Here is a 20,082-nt window from a genome sequence, read left to right as displayed (position 1 = left end):
AGAACCTGTGTTGGAAGAACTTGATACAAAAGATGCATTATAACCAAAATTCTGCCAGGCTGCTAGCATGAAAATTTTAAAGGTCATAAAGGAATACTTAAACTAAAAGCATGGGGAAGGCAATATGCATGGGGAACATCTGTTTCACAATGACATGACCAACAGGGGCATGCAACTGCTTTTCAGAATGCTTCGTAAGGGCCAAGGAGGGTACAGCTTTATCCAATAAAAAATGAAGGTGAATCAGACTGCCTACAGTGCCAGCTGATTGCCATCTCCAATACTAAGGTACAGAGAAAGGGTTTAAATTAGGAATGCTTCCATGCCAATCCTTGAACCAAAAAAATTAATGGAGGGAGAGTAGGATAGCTGACGTATAGCGTTATCATATAATAGATGTCCTCCTTCTAACAGGTCTTCAAGATAATTAATGGAAGGTTCCATCTTTACATTCCATCTTTACAGGGGTAGCAGAGTAGGGTGTATGTGCATGAAAATGTGCTGTGTTATGAAGCACTGTATTTTAAGTCTAACAGCACAAATGTATTACAGGAAAAGAAAAGCACTAAGAAACCTTTTAAACAGAAGTTCCAACTGTCATAAAAGTTTGATAGTAGTAATGTGCTACAGCCTTGTCATGATTTTGCCCTAGCACATTCTCCATCCATTATTCCATGTCATTTATGCCATCCTCAAGTACCACACTATCCAATACATCCTCATTAACCACCATCCCCATTCCCATCCTTTGATATAATACACAGATATCATTCCCCTAGTCTGCGGACCACCTCTGTAAAATGTTTGTCAAATGTCCACAAAATGTCCTCTGAGTTAATTTAATCCATGAGCTTGGGCTCTGTCTTGTTATGGGTGTCACTCAGAAGAGGAGAGGTGGTGTGTTGCATGGAGTTACTGGACACCAAAGCCAGCTGAGATTGGGTCACAGCTGCACTTGCACTGCTTCTTGTGAGGCTTGACCTCCACTGGTTTGGGTGGCTCCTGCTGTAGTAATTCCTCTAATATGCAACTCAAATAATGGGTTACAATAATTTAAAGGTATTTCCATTACAATCTCCACCCCTGGTCCCTTTGGACCAGGCCATAGGGTTTAACGTGGCAGTGACTTCCTCCCCTTGCCCCTGCTCCAGCTTGGATGTATCCACAGACTGCAGTCCCTTAGGGTTGTACCTACTCCAGGTAGAGCCTTATCTGTGAGCCACAGTCTCTCCAGGGGGACACCTGCTGCGGCATAGACTTACCCACAGCCACAGCTGCTTTGAGGTGCCCCTGTTCCAGTGTGGCCTTACCCATGGGCCACAATGCCTTCAGAGACAGACCTGCTCTGGCGTGGCCTTACCCACAGTCACAGTCCCTTCAGGATTGACCCTGCTCCAACGTGGCCTTACCCCTGGCTGCAGTCCCTCCAGGGGTGTACCTGCTCTGTTGTGGGCTTTGCCAAATGCTTTGAGGTGCTCCATCATGACCTCATGCACAGCCACTGATGCTTCAAGGTATATCTGCTGCAGCATGGACTTACCCACAGCTACAGATGTTTCAAGCTGTACCTTCTCCAACATGGACCTGTGCTTGGGCCACAGTCCCTTCAGAGGTATACCTGCTGCAGCACAGACATAACCATGGCCTCAGAAACTTCAAGATGTACCTTCTGTGGTGTGGACTTAATCACAGCTACAGACATTTCGGAGTGTGCTGCTCTGAGGTGAGCTTATCCACAGGTCAGCCTCCCCTCGACTCGAGTTCACGCTGGAGTTCCAGCCTGTCCAGCACAGCAGCGCAGACACAGCAGCCATGCCCTGGCCACCTGCCAGCCCCGGCGCATCGCCATGGCTGTTACCAGCATGTTCCTGGGCACAGCACAGTGAGATGATCAGCAGTACAGCAAGCAGCGAAAGCAAGAAGCAGCCACTAACAAGCACTAGACTCTAATATACAGTGAGGCAAGCAAACCCCGTGGCAAGCACAGAAACTTGCCCATTAATAGCTAAGCAGCAATAACAGCTATAAATTCAATCTTTCACATTCCAACTAAATCTGTCATTATCTCAAACCTTTTGCCCCATGTTGTGTGCCAAAAAGGACTGTTGTGCTTTAACCCCAGCCTGCAACTAAGCCCCACACAGCTGCTTGCTCACTCTCTCCCAGTGGGATGGGGGAGAGAATCAGAAAAGTGAGAAAACTCTTGAGTTGGGATAAAGACAGTTTAATAGGTAAAGAAAAAGCTGTGCATGCAAGCAAAGCAAAACAAGGAATTCATTCACTATTTTTCATTGGCAGGCAGGTGCTCAGCCATCCCCAGGAAAGCAGGGCTCCATCACACATAACAGTTACTTGGGAAGACAAACACCATCACTCCAAACATCTCCCCCCCCCCCCTCCCCTCTTCCTTCTTCTTCCCCCAGCTTTATATGCTGAGCATGACGCCATATGGTATGGAATGTCCCTCTGGTCAGCTGGGGTCAGCTGTCCTGGCTGTGTCTTCTCTCAGCTTCTTGTGCACCCCCAGTCCACTTGCTGTTGGGATGGTGTGAGAAGCAGAAAAGGCCTTAGCTCTGTGCAAGCACTGCTCAGCAGCAACTGAATCATCCCTGAATTACCAACATTGTTTCCAGCACAAATCCAAAACATAGATGCTGTACTCACTACTATGAAGAAAATTAACTCATCTGCAGCCAAAACCAGCATAAGCCTCCAGTCAGAATGATGATGGTGAACAGAAAATGTTAAATGAGATTAGAGAAGCTACAAATTTAGGACATATACTAATAGTGAGAGTTTTCAGTTACCCTTAATTCACTTAGGTACTAAAGACAGAATCTTTGAATTGCATCCTTTAAATCAGTTTATAAAGTTGATCCACATGAAGAGGCAGGGAGAAGGGTATGCTCAACCCAATGAGAAAGTAAACCCTGTCTTGTCATCCATCTGTCTGCAAATGCTCTAATTATTGGTACACTTTAAGCAATGTCAGCCAAGGTTACTGAAGGTGGTTTAAAAAGCATTAACTTCCAGCAGCGTTGTTTTTTGTGTGAGAAATCAAAATCAGTGTACCACTGAGGGAAAGGTGGCCATGGTTCATTACCTCTTGATCTTGTTTTGAGAAGCATCATAGAGCTGGCACAGAAGGTAAGTGCAAGGAGAGACAACATAATGTAGAACATACATAAGTTAAAATCTTTCATTATTTTGGTTGCTTAAAGAACTTAAAGTGTTAAGATGTCTTTAATGTTATATAAACAGTTGTAATCTTTTATGTTAAAGACTGACAGCTACTCACATGTTACTAGCTGGAAAAGCTCTTTCTGTACATATGCTTTGTAGTGTGACTCAGAATTGCATTACAAAATCAGAAAGAAATAAGTCTGACATTCCTGATGTTTCTGAAAATGAAAAACAGCTGCTGCTGTCTTTTGCTCTTTTTATTTTTATAAATGAAACTCTTATCAGTTTTTCATTATATATCATACAAAAATAAAGTACAAAACCATTCTGATTTCTTCCTCTCTTCCCAAACCAGATCAGTTTTTTGAAGTGCTGCAACTCAGAATTAAGAAATAGAGATTTATAAAAATAAAAATCATTTTTAAAAAGTTATGGAATTAGATGGGCCTTTTCAGCTCACTATGAAGCCCATCAAGTCTCTTAACACTGGAAAATTAGACGAAAAGTGCTAGAGGGTACTATTGCTTGAACCTTTAAAACTTAACTGGAGAAGGTGAAAAATTAGATCTTCTTGAATTTTTTTAATTCTGTTTAAAGAAAAAACTCATCTATTGGGATGTCAATGTAGCTGCTAAGACCAGCTACATTAAAAATTTACAGCTTGGTAAAACGAGAGTATCAGTTTACAGCATAGCACTCCTCTATGGCAAGATTACTAGGTAAGAGAAAGTATGGGAAACATGAGGTAACTAGTCATTTAGTGAAAGTATAACAGCATTAAATTTAAAGCGTGATAGTCTAGTTTTCCTTGGGTTTGGAATATGAATAACTGCATGATTATTGAAATGGTTGGGTGACTACACATTAGGAAAATTCTGCATGCCAGAGTTAAGCAATAATGTAATGGCCTCAAAGATGCCGGAGAGCCTCTAAGCATAAAGGTGACTGTTCTGTATGCCATATGGTGAAATACCTGCTATAAAATGTGGACATCCAGGATTTCCATTTATGTTACATCCATCACGTGCTGACATGCTCAAGTAATATCAGGGCTTCCATATATAACTAACATGTGTTTATCATTAGAGTAAGTTTCGAATGCATATACTCCCTCAATAGACTTAATGATGGAAAATCTACGTTTTGGTGCCAAAGAACTGGTATGTTTATCTCAGATGTTTTAATAGTTTTTCAGTGAACTGAATTTATATTTCCATTGTCTTTTTCAGAAAGTGGCTGAAAAAACATATAGATTAAAAGAAATCTGTTTTCAATTGTGCACAAAAATTGCAATGTGGTATGCCAAGAAATTCTGTCTTGTTTTGAATAGCATATTATAACATGCCCTACCCCTGGTTAGGGTGTGCGGCGGTTGTGAAGTCTTTAAGTCATCTGCGCCTCCAGATCTCTTGCTCTCATATTTAGTTCCTTCAGCAATGCTCTGAACAGAAATACGTCTCTCCTGAGAATTTTATCTGAAGGCATTGACCTGACAATAGTTATATATAGGTGTGTTCCCTGGTGGCGGTGCTTGTAAATGTGAAGGTCTGAGCAAGACAGGGTTTGTTGGCGGGGATAAATCAATTACTTTAATTTTATAAATTATCTAAAATTAAATGGGAGTTTGTTTTTGGGATGTTAGCTAGCTTTGAAGCTTTGCATCTGTTTTAAATTTGAAGATCTGAACTATGTCTACTTTTCTGTGTTATAAACTGTTTTTCATATGTGCTTATACATGTTGTGCTGTATCAGGCTGCATCTGACAAGTGATAATTTGAGGTCTGAGCATCTGTTTTACAGTGAAATATTGTAAGGATGTCTCAAGATTACATCCCTGAAAGTTCAGTAGAGTTTTGTCACCAAATTGACTTCACAAGGAGACTAGCAGATATCTCAATTCTTAAACTTCTCAGGTTCATCCAAGGCAGAATACTCTGAACTTCTTGGCCCATTAAAGAGTTTTATTAATATGGAGCTCATCCCTGTGTCTCGCCAATTTATTTGCTACCATGTGCTTCCACTCAGTCTTCAGAGATGCCTGTGATACACAGCTGGATCTGGGGAGCTCAGATGCATTCAGGTCATAGTGAACCCAGAGAATGCTGTTTCCTGCTCAGCTTGCAGCACTGCCTGACTTTGTTGGTCTATTTTGTGTTTCTGCTCTCTTTTCTATGACAAATAAGTACAAGTAACGCTTAACTCAGGATTCAGAGCTAATAAATAGCTGCCTATCTTGAGTCTCTAGACCCTCATTCTAGATGGCCAGTTACAAGCAAATGATCTGTCAGCTTCAGTTTTCTGCAGAAGTCAGTCGTGGGTTTAGATCTGATATGTAGTGGTTTTCAAAACTAATTTATATATGACCTTTCCTCCAAATTTAATTATGTTCTCTGAAGCAGTCTATGTGAATTTTGTGGCAAAGACCTTTCTCTTTGTGTTGTTCACAGCTACTGCCTGTTATCTGAGATGCATTTTGTTTCTATTCCCCTGAAAGTACATTTTTTGTTTCAGGCTTTCTGTTTCATCGTATTTGGCTTTCCAGTTTACTTTCTCAATATAATTGTCTTTTGTCTGATTTAGGCTGTGGTAGGGGAGGTTGCTTGGTTTTTCTGTGGGATTTGTTGGGGTTTTGTAGTGGCATCTATTTTACTGTTCTGTGTGCTGGGCTTTTTTATTCAGTTTGGCAAGATGCATATATTTTATAGTGATACAGTGCCTCAACCATTCAAATGTCAAAACATATAAAATGCATATATTTAATGCAAAGCTATATATTAAAAGCAAAAAACATGTAGCCTTTATATTGTTACATGTTATGTGTTTGCTTTTATGTTGCTGTAAGAACTGTACATATTTTAGACTGGTTAATTGTACTGGATATAAAATTCAGATTATGTAATCTTTTTATGTTACAGATATTTCTTAATACTGCAGTCTGAGGGGCACTCTTTTTTACTACTGCTTTCTGCTGGGAATTGTCTACATCATAGACAGATTTGTCCATAGCGTAAAGTAATGTTCAGCATGCTTCTAGGTTTTCTCAAAGGCCAGCAGAGGTTTCAGTGTTGGTAGTCACAGTGAGTTAGACCACCACAACTGAGTGGGGGAATTAGCACAGTGCTCGCTTTGTATCCTCATTCATAACCTTAAAAAGTTAACATTTTAACATTTTTTTCTTTAAAACTGTGTATATTGTTTCTGTGGGATGCCAAAGTGAGAGGATTACAGACACATATTCTTACTAGCCCTGGAAGAAGTGAATAAGAGTTAGCAGCATTTGAGTTTACCCATAATCTTGCGTTGCAGTTTACACCTAGAGTTGATCCTGTTCTCCATGAGAAGATAACTAAGAATCCATGCCTGCTTTATTCTGGAATTTTTTGCTCTGCCTTTGTTTTTTGAAACAATCATAGGAATTATTTTATGCATAAAGAGAAGAAGGAAAGTATTAGTAGAAGATTAAGTACATAATTTGTACTTGGGCAGGTCTGGGGTTTATGCCAAGCTCTGCTGTAGATCACCGTGGTAGTTTGGGATGAAACACTCCATTTCCCTTTGACTATTTCTCAACCTGAAAAATAAGCATTTACCTCACGCTTGTATGGCTGGCTAAATTAGTTGTGACAGGTTAATCCAATGAAACTCTATTGGCTCTTTTATACTGCAATTAAATGTGGTCTTCTAACACTTGTAAAGTGCTGCGCTTCTTAAAGGGCCTTTAAACTTTTTCAGATGCTTGGATGGTAGGTATTTTTTATCATGCATGCAGCAAAGAACAGCAAGAGATACATTTTTGTTTGAATTTGTGGCCTATTTTGCAATTCTTATTTTAAAAGAAGAGGTGATAATGATAGAAACCAAGTTTATACTTCATACACTTTTTTTTTAAAAGACAAGCCAAAATACATGTAGGAGTGAAGGGAAATCTAAGTGAAAAAAATTATGGGGAAAAGAGCAGCTTTGGTCCAGACATGCAATTTAAGTTAGGGCAGTGTAAGCACCTTGATAGGATTTAGAAGAATCTCATTCTTCTCCCTGACGCTGGATTGAAGAGTCTGCGGAAGTCAGTGATGAGTGCACAGTCAGTGCTTCTGCCATCAACACAATGTCAGCTAGATTCTCCAGACCTCTGTCTTCTGTTGTGTACAGTTCTGCAGATGGGCAACAGTTGTTCAGAGTACCCCATGTATGGGTCTTCAGCTTCCATAATCCTTCTGTATTGGGTTTGTGTGGAGGTTTTCGTAGCAGGGCTGCTACAGGTGTGGTTTCTGTGAGAAGCTGCTGGAATCTTTTCCCATGTCCAATAGAGCCAGTGCCAGCCAGCTCCGAGACAGACCTACTGCTGGCCAAGACTGAGCCCACCAGCAACAGTGATAGTGCCTCTGTGGTAAATAAGAAGGGGGGAAAAGTTACTGTGGAACAGCAACTGCAGCCGGAAAGGAGTGAGAATATGTGAGAGCAACCGCTCTGCAGACACCAAGGTCACTGAAGAAGGAGGGGCAGGGGGGGCTCAAGATGCTGGGCCAGAGATTCCCCCCAGCCCATGGTGAGGCCCACGGTGAGGCAGGCTGTGCCCCTCGCCCATGGAGGCCCACGGTGGAGCAGATACCCACCTGCAGCCCATGGAGGACCCCACACTGGAGCATGTGGATGTCCAAAGAGGGTGTGACTCCATGGGAGGCCTGTGCTGCAGGAGTCTCATGGCAGGACATGTTGAGAAAAGAGTCCAGGCTGGAGCAGGTTTGCTGTAGGACTTGTGACCCTGCAGAGGGCCCATGCTGGGGCCACCTGTTCCTGAAGGACTGCACCCCATGGAGGGGACCCATGCTGGAGAAGTTCATGGAGAGCTGTCACCCATGGAAGGGACCCCACACTGGAGCAGGAGAAGAATCTGAGGAGTCCTCCCCCTGAGGAGGAGGGATCAGCCACAAACCCCATTCCCTGTCCACCTGTGCCACTCAGGGGGGAGGAGGTAGAGAAATCAGGAGTGAAGTTAAGCCCAGGAAGAAGGGAGGGGTGGGGGGAAGGAATTTCAAGATTTAGTTTTTATTTCTCAATACCGTACTCTGATTTGACTGATAGTGAGGTAATTTTTCCCCAAGTCAAGTCTGTTTTGCCCAAGATGCTAATTGTTGAGTGATCTCTGCCTGTCCTTGTCTCAACCCATGAGGGTTTTGTTGTATTTTCTCTCCCCTGTCCAGCAAAGGAGGAGGAGTGATGGAGCAGCTTTGGTGGGCACTTGGCCTCCAGCCAGGGTCAACACACCACAGCTTACAAGATAAATAAAGTAAATATCCAAATATTTTCATGGTTGAATTACCACAATAACAGAAAACAACCTAAATAAATATAAACTGTGGCAAGCATTGAAAAAAATAATAAGCAAGAAGCCAAGGGGGACTCCAGGTTTACTTGTGTATCCTGATGTTTTGTAAGAAATTGTCATTTCTTTGTTGTTCTGTTACAAGACATTATCGTGCTGACATTTTTTGCAAAGCTTTTAGATTTGTTAGGACATACACTCTAGCTTCATTTGGAAATTTTTCATTAGACTGCTTCAAAACTTGTATATAGTCCAATTAAAAAGTCTGTTGAAATTTGCATGATTTCCTGAGATCCATACAGAATTAATTGCCATAAGAACTTCTCATCTGCCTTGCTATTAAGCCTGTATAGCAACTTCTTTGTAACACCTATACCCTCATTTTGATACTATGTGAAAAAATTGGGAAAGCTTGAGTAAAAACTGAGTAAAAGTTGATTATTAATCTTGACAGGTTTGGGCGCTCCATTTCCAGTGCAGAGTCTGAAGCACTGAGTGCGAATGTTTCTCTCCTTTGAATACTACGGGATTGCTATTTCAGTATTTAGGAGAACCACCCTCTTTTAAACTTTTGCCACATGTAACAGAGACCTGCTTACTGCAATCTCTAGTTGATCCATCCTCCTATTACCAAGATGAGGCACAGTCAGCAAACAATCTCTTGCTCTCAAGAGCTGAGAGACAGCAGTGCTGCCATGAGAGATACCATTAACCAATTCCCTCTCATACCACACTATTCACAATGTCTGATGGCCACAAATCACATCCTGTATGTCTTACAGACAAAAAGGAAGAGGGAGAACTAACAGCATTTCACAGTCAGAAAGTAAATTTTTTCAAGGGTCTTATTCCAAAACCAGTATGAGGTCATGGGATGGACTTGGGTGGCAGCCATGATTTGGCACCTTCAGCCACCCTGTGACTCCACATTAACCACATCTGCTATTATGAAGGACAGCTGTAACTAGTTAGAGCTCTGGGAAGAACGTGTGGATTAACAGGTTTTCTGTGTGGTTTTTTTTAAGTACAGAGACAGCTCTTCTCCTAAGCTGCTACAAAGAGTATTGAAATGACATCTTGTTTTGGCCCAGGATTGGGTTTTGTTTTTTTTTTTCTTTATGCTCTACCCTGGTTAGTATTAGCTCTGCCATTTTTTTGCTTAAAATCAGGCTGTTGTTACACCCGACATTAAACTGCACTTCCATTTAGTTTAGGAACTGGAGTATGACATGCTACAGGGTTACTTTTCATGTCGTGGCTTTTGCCATGTACTGCATACTTGTCAGTGGGGTTGGGGTTTCTGAACTGTCTCCATTTGAATGTTGTTATTTTCAATAACTGAGATATGATCTAAAGGGACAGATGCAGGGCCACCAAGCATTACCAGTTTGGTCCTTTCACCCAGCTGAAATTCTGGTAGCAGTCTTTTTCTGTGAGACGTGTAACAAGGCAATCCCCTTCTGTACAGAAGTCAATGGAAGTATGACCTTTTTCTTTCCTGTTACTGATTACAATTATAGCAGAGAGGGTACCAACAAAAGTAGGCTTGAACAGGAAGAGTGATCAGAATGGAGCAATGGTTAGAAGTCACCATTTCACGTTCCTGAGTGAATCCCAGGTTTCTGCCCTGTAATTCTTCCTGAAGCACTACTGTCTCAAGTATGCTAACAAGGTATCCCTTTCAACTCCTGCAAGCCCATCTGCCCCAAGGTGCTGAGACACTCATTTTCTCATTCTCACTTACTTTATCACTTGAATTGTATGAAGCAGTTACTCCCCAGACAACTTCAGCCTGACATTTCCATCATGCTGCTTTTATGTTTGTTTTTGTTTTACCCAGTGCTGCCAGCTCTCAGAGCCATTCTGTACTTCTGACCCTTGTTCCAGTGCATCTCAAAACTTGCATTGTGAATCTGTTTTTATCTTAGGAAGTTTATAAGTCCATTCTCTTCCCAATCATTGCCACATTGTACGAAGTTTGTCTCCCTTAAGTGGGGCATACATGTGTGTTTCCACATGTGTAAGTTATACAACTGTTGCTTTATTATGCTGTAACTGACAAGTTATGTTCTGAAGTTTGTGCATCTGTGTGCACATCTACCCCTCAGGATGAAGAATGCTTGTTTATGCAGTTTGGGTTTCTTTTCATTTTAAGAGATTTCAAACTGTAGAGATCAATGCAGTTAATTCAGTTAAATGTCCACATGGAATTTAATGAAACATTTCGGTGATGATAGATAGACGTCTTCAATACTATATAAAGAAATAATGCATGACTTACCAAGACAAGAATTGTGAGAAGACTGACTTTCAGGTGGTTCTGTATGTAGCTTACAACTTCTCACTGAAAAGTGTGACACTCTACACTGCTTAGTTGCTTTGTTCACTTTGCAGTGCCTCAGTTGCACATTGAATGAGAGAGAGTGTTCCTGTGGAAAGTACTAGGACATTCTTGTGTGACAAAATGGACAGTGCAAAATAATACAAGAAATAGCAGGAATATTTGAGAATAAACATGTCCAGTTCCAGTGTCTGCATAATTACAGATACTGGGGGCAAGGAGGAGGGGGAAAAGGTGTTCTTGCTGTAAATACAATTGACGTTTTTCTATTACAATTTATTTTCTGCCAGGGTTTTATATACTGGAAAATACTTAAGGAAAAATACATTGAGCATTGGATATGCCAAAAAAACCAAACAGAAAAGTAGGAATTTTTAAAGAATGTAAATGTCATATTGTATGTTTGTTGGCTACTGTCTATCACTGTAAGTAGTGGTTTTGATGTATTTTGCTATAAGGAGAAGACGTGGTTATTCCATATGGATTGGCATGTATGTGCTTAAACCTTTTCTATAAATATTTGAATTAAAGGACACCAGGTTTTGCACAGAAGCTGCTGCTGCTCTCTCAACTTCATGGTGTATTTTTTCAAAACCCACAGGAAGTAGCTGAAGGGAAAAGTGTATCAATTAAGTTCAGAACTAGATTTTCCAGCTATAGAAAAATATCTGAAGAAAACAGCATTTGAACTTCAGAAATGTGAGCTGTGAGCTTGCTATCCCAGGAATCTGGTGGCACATGGGGACCAAAATTCAGATTTCAAGTTCTCAGAGCTAGGCTAGCCTGAAAGTAAGCCAGTCAGTGGCCCTTGGAAATGGACCCACCTTTTGACCCATCTCCTCTGGCCAGTGTTCATAGTTTTGTAGACAGTCTACAGAGAAAACTTTTTTCCAGTTTTTCTTGACATAAAGAAAGAACATTGTAATAGCAGAGACTTGAGAAGAAAGGAAAGTACTAAAATTCCCAGATGCTCTGCACTTCAAACATGTAGTATGATGGATATACCTGGAGTATATTTTGTAAGCTCTAGAACTATGAAAAAAAGAAATACGAACAGGATTTGCTTTGCATTGCCTGAGGAACAAGATTTACATTTTGCAAACCAATTAGTTTCTGCATTGAGAAGTACTGGCACTACTGTAGATGTAGTGTCTTCTGCTGTCTTTCCTTCAGGCCAAAGCACTGAAAGTGACTCTGCTGCACTAGTAGTTGGCATGAAGTGTCCCTCTGTCTTTTTGCAATGAATACATATTTTTTTATATTAAGTGGCATAATTCTTCCGGAAGAAAATGTATATGCAAACAAGTAAGATTCCCCACTGAGCACTCTTAGGTCAAGCAAATCAGATTCTTTAAATATGCATGGCTGATGTGTTAGGTAGCATTTGTGTTGTAGGTTTAACCCCAGGCAGCAGCTAAGCACCCAGCAGCTGCTCACTCACCCACCCGGCAGGATGGGGATAGCACCAGAAGAGCAAAAGTGAGAAAAACTCATGGCTTGAGATAAAGTTCAATAACAGAATAAGGAATTTATTTACTACTTCCCACCAGCAGGCAGATGTTTAGCCACATCCCAGAAAGCAGGGATTCATTTCACATAACAGTTACTCAGGAAGAAAAATGTCATAACCACTAACATCCTTTCTTTGAGCTTTTCTTTGCTGAACATGACTTGGTATGAAATAGAATACCCTTTTGATCGATTTGGATCAGCTGCCACAGGTGTATTTCCTTCCCAACCTCTTGCCCATCCCCTGCCTACTTGTTTGGAGGGCAGAGTGAGAAACAGAAGGCCTTGATACTGGGCAAGCACTGCTCAGTAATAACTGAAACATTGGTGTGTTACGAACTCTGAGATGCTTTAGTCACAAATCCAAAGTATGGCACCATCTTGGCTGCTATGGAGAAAGTTAACTCTGTCACAGGGCAGAGCCAGTACAGTCTCCTCCCCTTGTTCTCTACCACTTACATACATGTGACTTGGGCTCCATCCGTTGCAGTGGTCTCTTGGGACAGGACAGGCAGTGTGTTAACATTGAGCTGTTGGCTGCCCAAAACAGCTCAGGTTGGGTCATGGGGCACTTGCCTGGTCCTTTACAAGGCTCATCGTCTGTTGGTTTGGGTGGCTTCTGCTGTAGTACTGCCTGTACCATATAGCTGAAATCACACATAGCAACAATTTAAACATACATCCATTACAGTACTGCTAGGAGGAAGGGAGGAAGGTCTTTCCCTCTCTTCAAAGAAAAAAGAAGACAAAGCTATCTTTGGAAGTCTTAGATACCTCTCATTTTGTTCTTCAAGCAGAGTGATGGCAAGAACCTGAAAATGGCATAGCTTTTACAAGTGTGTTATATCTAGGACTTCTGATATATAAAAGAGGAAGTCAGGTGCAATTCCTACCTTTCTCCTTTTCCTTTGTGTTAAAGCATGAATACCGTATTTGTTCTTTGAACCGGTCTGGAAGCTGCCTGGCAGAAAAGGGCCTGGGGGTGCTGGGTGACGGCCGGCTGGGCAGGAGCCAGCAGTGTGCCCAGGGGGCCCAGGCGGCCAGCAGCACCCTGGCTGGTGTCCCCAGCAGTGTGGCCAGCAGGACCAGGGCAGTGACCGTCCCCCTGCACTGGGCACTGCTGAGGCCGCCCCTCGAACCCTGTGTTCAGGTCTGGGCCCCTCTCTGCAAGAGGGACGTAGAGGGGCTGCAGCGTGTCCAGAGACGGGCAGCGGGGCTGGGGAAGGGGCTGGGGTACAAGTCTTGTGGGGAGCCGCTGAGGGGGCTGGGGGTGTTCAGTCTGGAGAGAAGGTGGCTGAGGGCAGACCTTCCCGCTCCCTGCAGCTGCCTGACAGGAGGCTGTAGTGAGGTGGGGTCGGTCTCTTCTGCCACATAACAAGCAATGGGACAAGAGGAAATGGCCTCATGTTACACAGGGAAAGTTTAGATTGAGTATTAGGAAAAATTTCTTCACTGAAAGGGCAGTCAAGCTTTGGAAGAGGCTGCCCAGGGAGGTGGTGAAATCATCCCTGGAGGTACTTAAAAAATACGTAGATGTGGTGCTTAGGGGCATGGTTTAGTGATGGACTTGGCAGTCCTGGGCTAGTGGTTGGACATGATGATTGTAACAGTCTTCCAACCTAAATGATTCTATGATTTTGTGCAGAATTCCAGTATTCCACCACATCAAATTCATGGTCGTTTGTCTTTTAAGATCAAGTTTGATCTCTCAACCACATTTAATGTATATTCTTTCAATACCTGCTACGTAATTTTGCCTACTTCTATGGCATCTGTACTGCATTTTTTGCAAGCTGCTGTACTCCTTGATGCAGAATGCCTTCTACCAATATGATGTTCTTTATTCAGGGGATTCATTAATTTGCTTTGTATGTATAAGAAATAGTGAATGTAAAATCAGTATGTTAGCTCTGAAGGATGTGTCTGGTATGCTTTTAAAATAAAAATTGTATTATCCCTATTAACTACCTAAGAAACAGCAGATTTACATGTCTGTTACATTTCTGTCAATGTTTGGCAGTCAAAATTTTCCTCATTTAAAATGACAGTAATACCGGAAAGGTAAGAAATATTCAGATATTATTAAGCTTTTCCTCGTGTTCATTTAGTAGTCCGGAATCACATTAGTATGCATTGTAGCATAACTGATACAGACCTGTGTAAGTATTCACCGTTCTATTGACTTCATGCCTTTGAATTTATTTTGTATAGCCAAATTGTACTGCAACTGAGCGAGCCATTGCAAGACTTGCAACACACCCCATCTTGAAATCCAGATTTGTTGAACTGAAAGGTATGTAATATTATATTAACTTGTTTATGACTTCAGTAGCTTACTGGTGTGTTATCTTGTTCCTGTACATTCCTGACATGAACAACCAGTATAAAAGAAGTAAAAAACTGGAAAAGCCCCTGTAGTTACCTTAACTAGGTGCAGTGAACAAAGTGTCACAACCTTGTAGTCATTTATATTGGTTGAAATGGGCTTATACATGATAGTATACTATATGACATTTAAGATACAGGTTGTAGGACAAACAGGGCTCATAAGGGGTATAATGGAGTATCTCTAAATGAAATAGGACTGAACTGGCAATGAGTACATAACAGGCAGATACAAAACTAAAGGGGAATTAAAACTGTGTTCCAAAGGCAGCTAAGAGGTTTTGCTCTGGAAGCTGTCCCCAGAATTCTTTGGGAACATTTCCTGGTTCTTTAGGTTATCTCTTGTTCTCTTTAAACTCAGTCTTTCCAACTGAAGTTGATGTTAAAAAAGGACAAGTCCTAAAAAGGGACAAGTCCCAGTAATAATGTCACAAAATTACATTGTTAATAACAGAGTATGTCAAATACTCATTTAATTGTATCTGAGCAATTTACTATTTGTTTGCAGTTTTCACACACAAAGTAATGCCCTAAATGAACATGATTATCAACTGCAGATTATTTGCTGAAAGAAAAGCTGACAGTTAAATCCAAGTTTAATAGTGTATTCAATCAGTAATAATTTCAAGTTCTTTTCCTTACTTTTGTTGGTGCTGTACTCTTAAGGTATTTCTTGACCCATGTGTTCAGTAAATGATTGATAGGGACGTTCAAAGTACATTTACTCAATACAACATATTTAACTTGCAAAGATATTTTATTATATTAAAATAACTTATGTAAACTCATGGGTATCTGCAACAAAAGGTTTTTCTTCTGCTCCTTGTATAGCTGCTGTAAAAGCTTTTAAGGATGCAAGAAAGAACCCAGACAAAGCCACTCCTTCAAAAAAGGCTAAGTCAGAAGAACAGCCTAAATCAGCACATTTCAACAGGAATTTGGATGACCAAGCTCTTAAACAAGCTCAAAACCAGCAAGGATGTGAACAAAAAACAAAAATTAGTATGAAAATAGAAACTGACAGTGTGGGTGAAGAACTTTGTGAGAGTGAATCTGAGCAGAAAAATGTGAAAATGAAGACAGCATATGCTACAGAAGAATCTTCATTTCAGGCAGTAGAAATGCAAGCAGGCAGTCAGAGTAAAACAGGAAAGAAGCTCAACTTTCAAAAAAGGAAAGAAAATATGAGCATGAACAAATTCAGTGCCATAAAAGAAAAAAATAATGATGATAGTGACCAGGAACATCCTAATGAAGAGGAGTACTTTGATGATAGTACTGAAGAAAGGTTTTATAACCAGTCATCAGATTCTGACAGTGACAGCAGTGATGATTTCTTCATTGGCAAGGTAAAAAGAAAGAAAAAGATAGCAGCAGTTACTGATCCTTCTTCAGCAAAAGAAAAGGATAGCCTTCAGAAAAACATGCTGAAGAAAGGAAAGAACACAGCACCTGGGACAGTACAAGATTTAATCATGGAAAAAGGAAAGCCACATGCAAAACCAAGCAAGCTAGAATCAATGTTTTGCAGTTCTTTGTCTACCTCTGATCAGAAATCTCAAAACAGAAGAAGGTAAACCTTTTCTTGTTATGTTCTCCATTCCCTCTCTCCTTCCCAGTAATGGAAATTGTTGTGATTTTTAGTACCCCTTACCAAACAAGGAGAATTTCAGCTAATTACAGCTTAGAACACTTTCACATAAACTGCTCTGCAGTGTTGTTGGGCTTTCGTGACACGTATTTTTCATATTCGCATTAGCACTGACATATTCATAGGGGTTCTAAATAGACCTGCATCCAAATTAAATCATGACTGAATACTTATATTTTTACTTCTTGATTAACAAAGAGGAAACAATATATAAGGGTTTTGCACGTTATGCTTGAAAAGTCTTCGCACAAGTGTTTTGATGATAACTATTCTTTACTCACAGGTGTCTGTTGTCTTACAAGTTTCTTGATAAATCTTAAATTATTTTTTTTTTTTAGAAATTCTAAAGATCAGCCTTTAAAAAATGGAAGAACAGGTATGTATTACTTAATCTGATGAAGTTATAAGAGTAAAAACCTTCTTGAGATTTTGTTGCTTCTGCAGTCTAGTCATGATAGGCTAGTTTTCTGTTTCATTTCAGTTTTGTGGCACATATTTCAACATTTGTTGTTAAAATGGTCAAATCGTTGAGATTTCATTTTAATCTGCAGATATGGTTTGCTATTTCCTATTTTTTAATATTATAAATATTTGAAGTGGGGAAACATAGGAAAGTGCTTTTCCATCTTTCTTCATGTTGAGCAGTTAGTGTTATGTGTGCACAGTTAAAGGTGTCAGCTTATGATATTTCACAAGTAGTTTATCTCATAATTAATACCTTTAACGGCTCCTTCAATATTTTATTCCATTTATTATATATGGTACCATTTTGGAATTCATCACATCAAGGATATCATTTCATGCATACAGAGTTACATTGTGTAATATCTTATTGGTTTATTATGAAGAAAAAAGCTGAGACTGTGCTGAGTATTTGTCTACACAAATTTTAGATGTGGTCAGTAGTAATAAACCTTACTATTTGCAGTCTACCAAGTGACAATTTATTGGACTGCAAGGTGAGGAAATCTTGCTGGGAACATTCAGACGAATGTGCTCCCTGTGGCTCATTAAGAAATTCTTGAAAACATCTGCAATCTCCAAAGTAGTTTTAGCATATTTTTGTGAAGGTTCATGATGTAGTTAATATTATATTTTGTACTTCTTGCACAGCTCTTCTTAAAAAGGAACCACACCTCAAGAAGCAACCATTTGCAAAAGCTACCAGTATTAAATGCGACAATAAGAAAGCATGTTCAGAGCAGCCTCTTCATCCGTCATGGGAAGCAAGCAGGCGGCGCCGGGAACAAATGTCCCAAATTACAGCATTCCAAGGGAAAAAGATTAAATTTGATGACTAGACTATGTATGAATTTTATTAAAAAAAAGGATTCTTGCATGTTTGCATCCTGTGGTATTTTTTTACAAAGTAACAACTGCTGTTTGAACACTTCTGTCATACTGCCCTTATCCTTTGCAACCTATAAAATAGCAGCTGCTAGAACTTAACATCTATTAATAATTGAGATTGCTTCATTTATTCAGTGTGCTGTCTGTGTTAATGTATGGTCATATGGTGTTGCTTTGTAACTCCCATTACATAGTGCCACCATTTACAAAATACATTCCAGCATGAATGAATGTTTTTTTAGGAACATCATTTGTGCCCTGTGGGAATAGTACAGATTCTTTGGAGCTTTTCTTTTTTTTTTTTTGTGGACATGTTCTTTAAACTATATGAGGACTTTGATGTCAAAAGAGGGGAAAATACAAAATATTGAGGTGATAATCCTAGGACTATATTATCAAGTACCTCTCAGCCGAGCAAAAGTAAGAGATTCCTAAAACTGAACAGACTTCACAAAATAATGAATGTATAGGGTAACTGGAAGAGCCAATCAGTATGCTGCATGATATGAAAATTTCTGGAGAGCAATAAAATAGTTGACTGTTGAATTATGATCTCTGTCCTGTGATTGCACTGCCCATTTCAAGAACTGAAAGGCTGTCTTTCATGTTGTTCAGGTGGATATATCTGGGTGCTCCAACAAGTCTGTCTTGCACTGTCTGAAAGAATGCTGAAAAACTGAAAGGTCATTGTACACTAAGAAACATATGACTTTCAAGGGCCATTTTGAGTTTGGGCGTTCATTTGCTTGGGATGAGGTTAAATCTTCATTGTATTTTTCCTCAGGGGCTTTTTGTACTGTTACACTGAAACAGGTTCCGAACTTGTAATTAATCTTTGGCAGTGTTGTTTATTTAAATATATTTGTCTTTCAGAATCTTGTATCTTTCATAATCCAATTAATTCAGAAACTTGGTAAATGACTGCAGTAGGTGTAGGATAATACACTGTGCAATTCATGTAGCATTTTGTAATGCCTAAGAATAGCCCTGCATCCAATCAAAAGTCTATGTAGCCTAATATTTTCAACAATAGTCAAGAAGGGATGGTTTAAGCATAGTGATAGAATTAGCACAGTGATATATCATCCAGCTTCCAACTCATTGAGCTTCCAGTTTTATAGCTCAGGGACATCTTGTGATATGTGCAGCTTATTGTGTTCAGTAATTGTTGATGGATTTCTTTTCTGCAGATAAATCCATGTAAACTTGTAGAATCTGTAATCCTTAACAATGTAGAAGTCATTCCTACGTATTTCACTCTTCTGAAAAACAGTCCTTTTCTATGTCTCAGCAAAGAAAGCCAGCAGCCCCTTGGGGGTGCATTAGAAAGAGTGTTATTAGCAGGACAAGGGAGGTGATCCATGCACTGCACTGAGCACTGGTGAGGACGCATCTGAAGTGCTGGGTGCAATTCTGGGCGTCCCAGTACACGAGGGATAAGGACAGACTGGAGTGAGTCCAGCAAAGGGTGACCAAGATGATTAGAGCTTGAAGCATGTGAGTAGAGACTGAGAGAGCTGCGACTGTTCAGAAGGAGAGAGGGTCAGGGGGGAGGTGGATCTTGTCAATGTGTATAAATACAGGGAGGAGGAGGCAGGGCAGGGGGAGTGGGGGGTGGGGGCTGGGCAGGAGGAGTGTAAAGATCTAGCCATACTCTTCTCAGTTCTGTTGAGTGGCAGGGCAAAAGGCAATAGGCACAAACTGAAATATAAGAAATTCTGCTTAAACAAGAAAAAACTTTTACTGTGAGAGTGATGGAGCACTGGCACAGGTGCTCAGAAAGGCTGTGGAGTCTCCATCCTTGGAGGTATTCAGAACCTGGCTAGACACTGTCCTGGGTAACCATCTCAAGGTGACCCTGCTTGGACAGTGGGTTTGAACTAAATGATCTCCAGAGATCTCTTCCTACCTCATCTACTCCTTGTGATTGTTTATACTTGGGACCAAGCCAAGCAATGACTCCCTAACCATCAGCAGCTCCACAGGGGAGTTACTGGACGTGTCTAAAACATGTAGGTGCTGTGTAAAACCTCAGTGTATTCCACCTGGGATAACACTAGAGTCAAATGGCAGGAAAAACTTCAGGGTTTTTTATGTAGTGTAACTCGGTTGCTGGTATGCCCCCCACCCCCTCTTACAGACTCTGCATCCTAATATTTATAGCCCAGCTATTTCTGCCCATTCTCCCATCCTGTGTTAAGTTCTTGAAGGCTAAATGTTCCAGTTGGTCCATTTTGTCTGCCTCACTTAGTTAGGCTTTCTTTTCTGCATCTAAACAAATGTCAGTATATGTGGTATTACCTTCCTGAATGGCATTGCCATTCAGAGGAATTAGAAATT

The 20,082-nt window shown here is 40.5% G+C and overlaps 1 protein-coding gene across 3 annotated transcripts in view; it reads left to right on the top strand.

Annotated features, from left to right (window-relative positions):
- The window catches only part of SRFBP1 (serum response factor binding protein 1), an 83,136-nt gene extending 64,848 nt beyond the window's left edge, over positions 1-18,288 (top strand). For all 3 annotated transcript variants that reach the window (XM_055699363.1, XM_027812052.2, XM_014283863.3), the window contains 4 exons: positions 14,568-14,649; positions 15,573-16,314; positions 16,731-16,768; positions 17,506-18,288. In XM_055699363.1, the coding sequence (XP_055555338.1) occupies positions 14,568-14,649; positions 15,573-16,314; positions 16,731-16,768; positions 17,506-17,693 (1,050 nt within the window). In that variant the 3' untranslated portion in view covers positions 17,694-18,288. The remainder of the gene's footprint in view (positions 1-14,567; positions 14,650-15,572; positions 16,315-16,730; positions 16,769-17,505) is intronic.
- Positions 18,289-20,082: the final 1,794 nt, after the last annotated feature.

Source organism: Falco cherrug, chromosome Z, assembly GCF_023634085.1.
Source record: "Falco cherrug isolate bFalChe1 chromosome Z, bFalChe1.pri, whole genome shotgun sequence".
Lineage (NCBI taxonomy): Eukaryota > Metazoa > Chordata > Aves > Falconiformes > Falconidae > Falco > Falco cherrug.
Note: the sequence above shows the minus strand (reverse complement) of the source record. Positions and strands in the feature narration are given on the sequence as shown.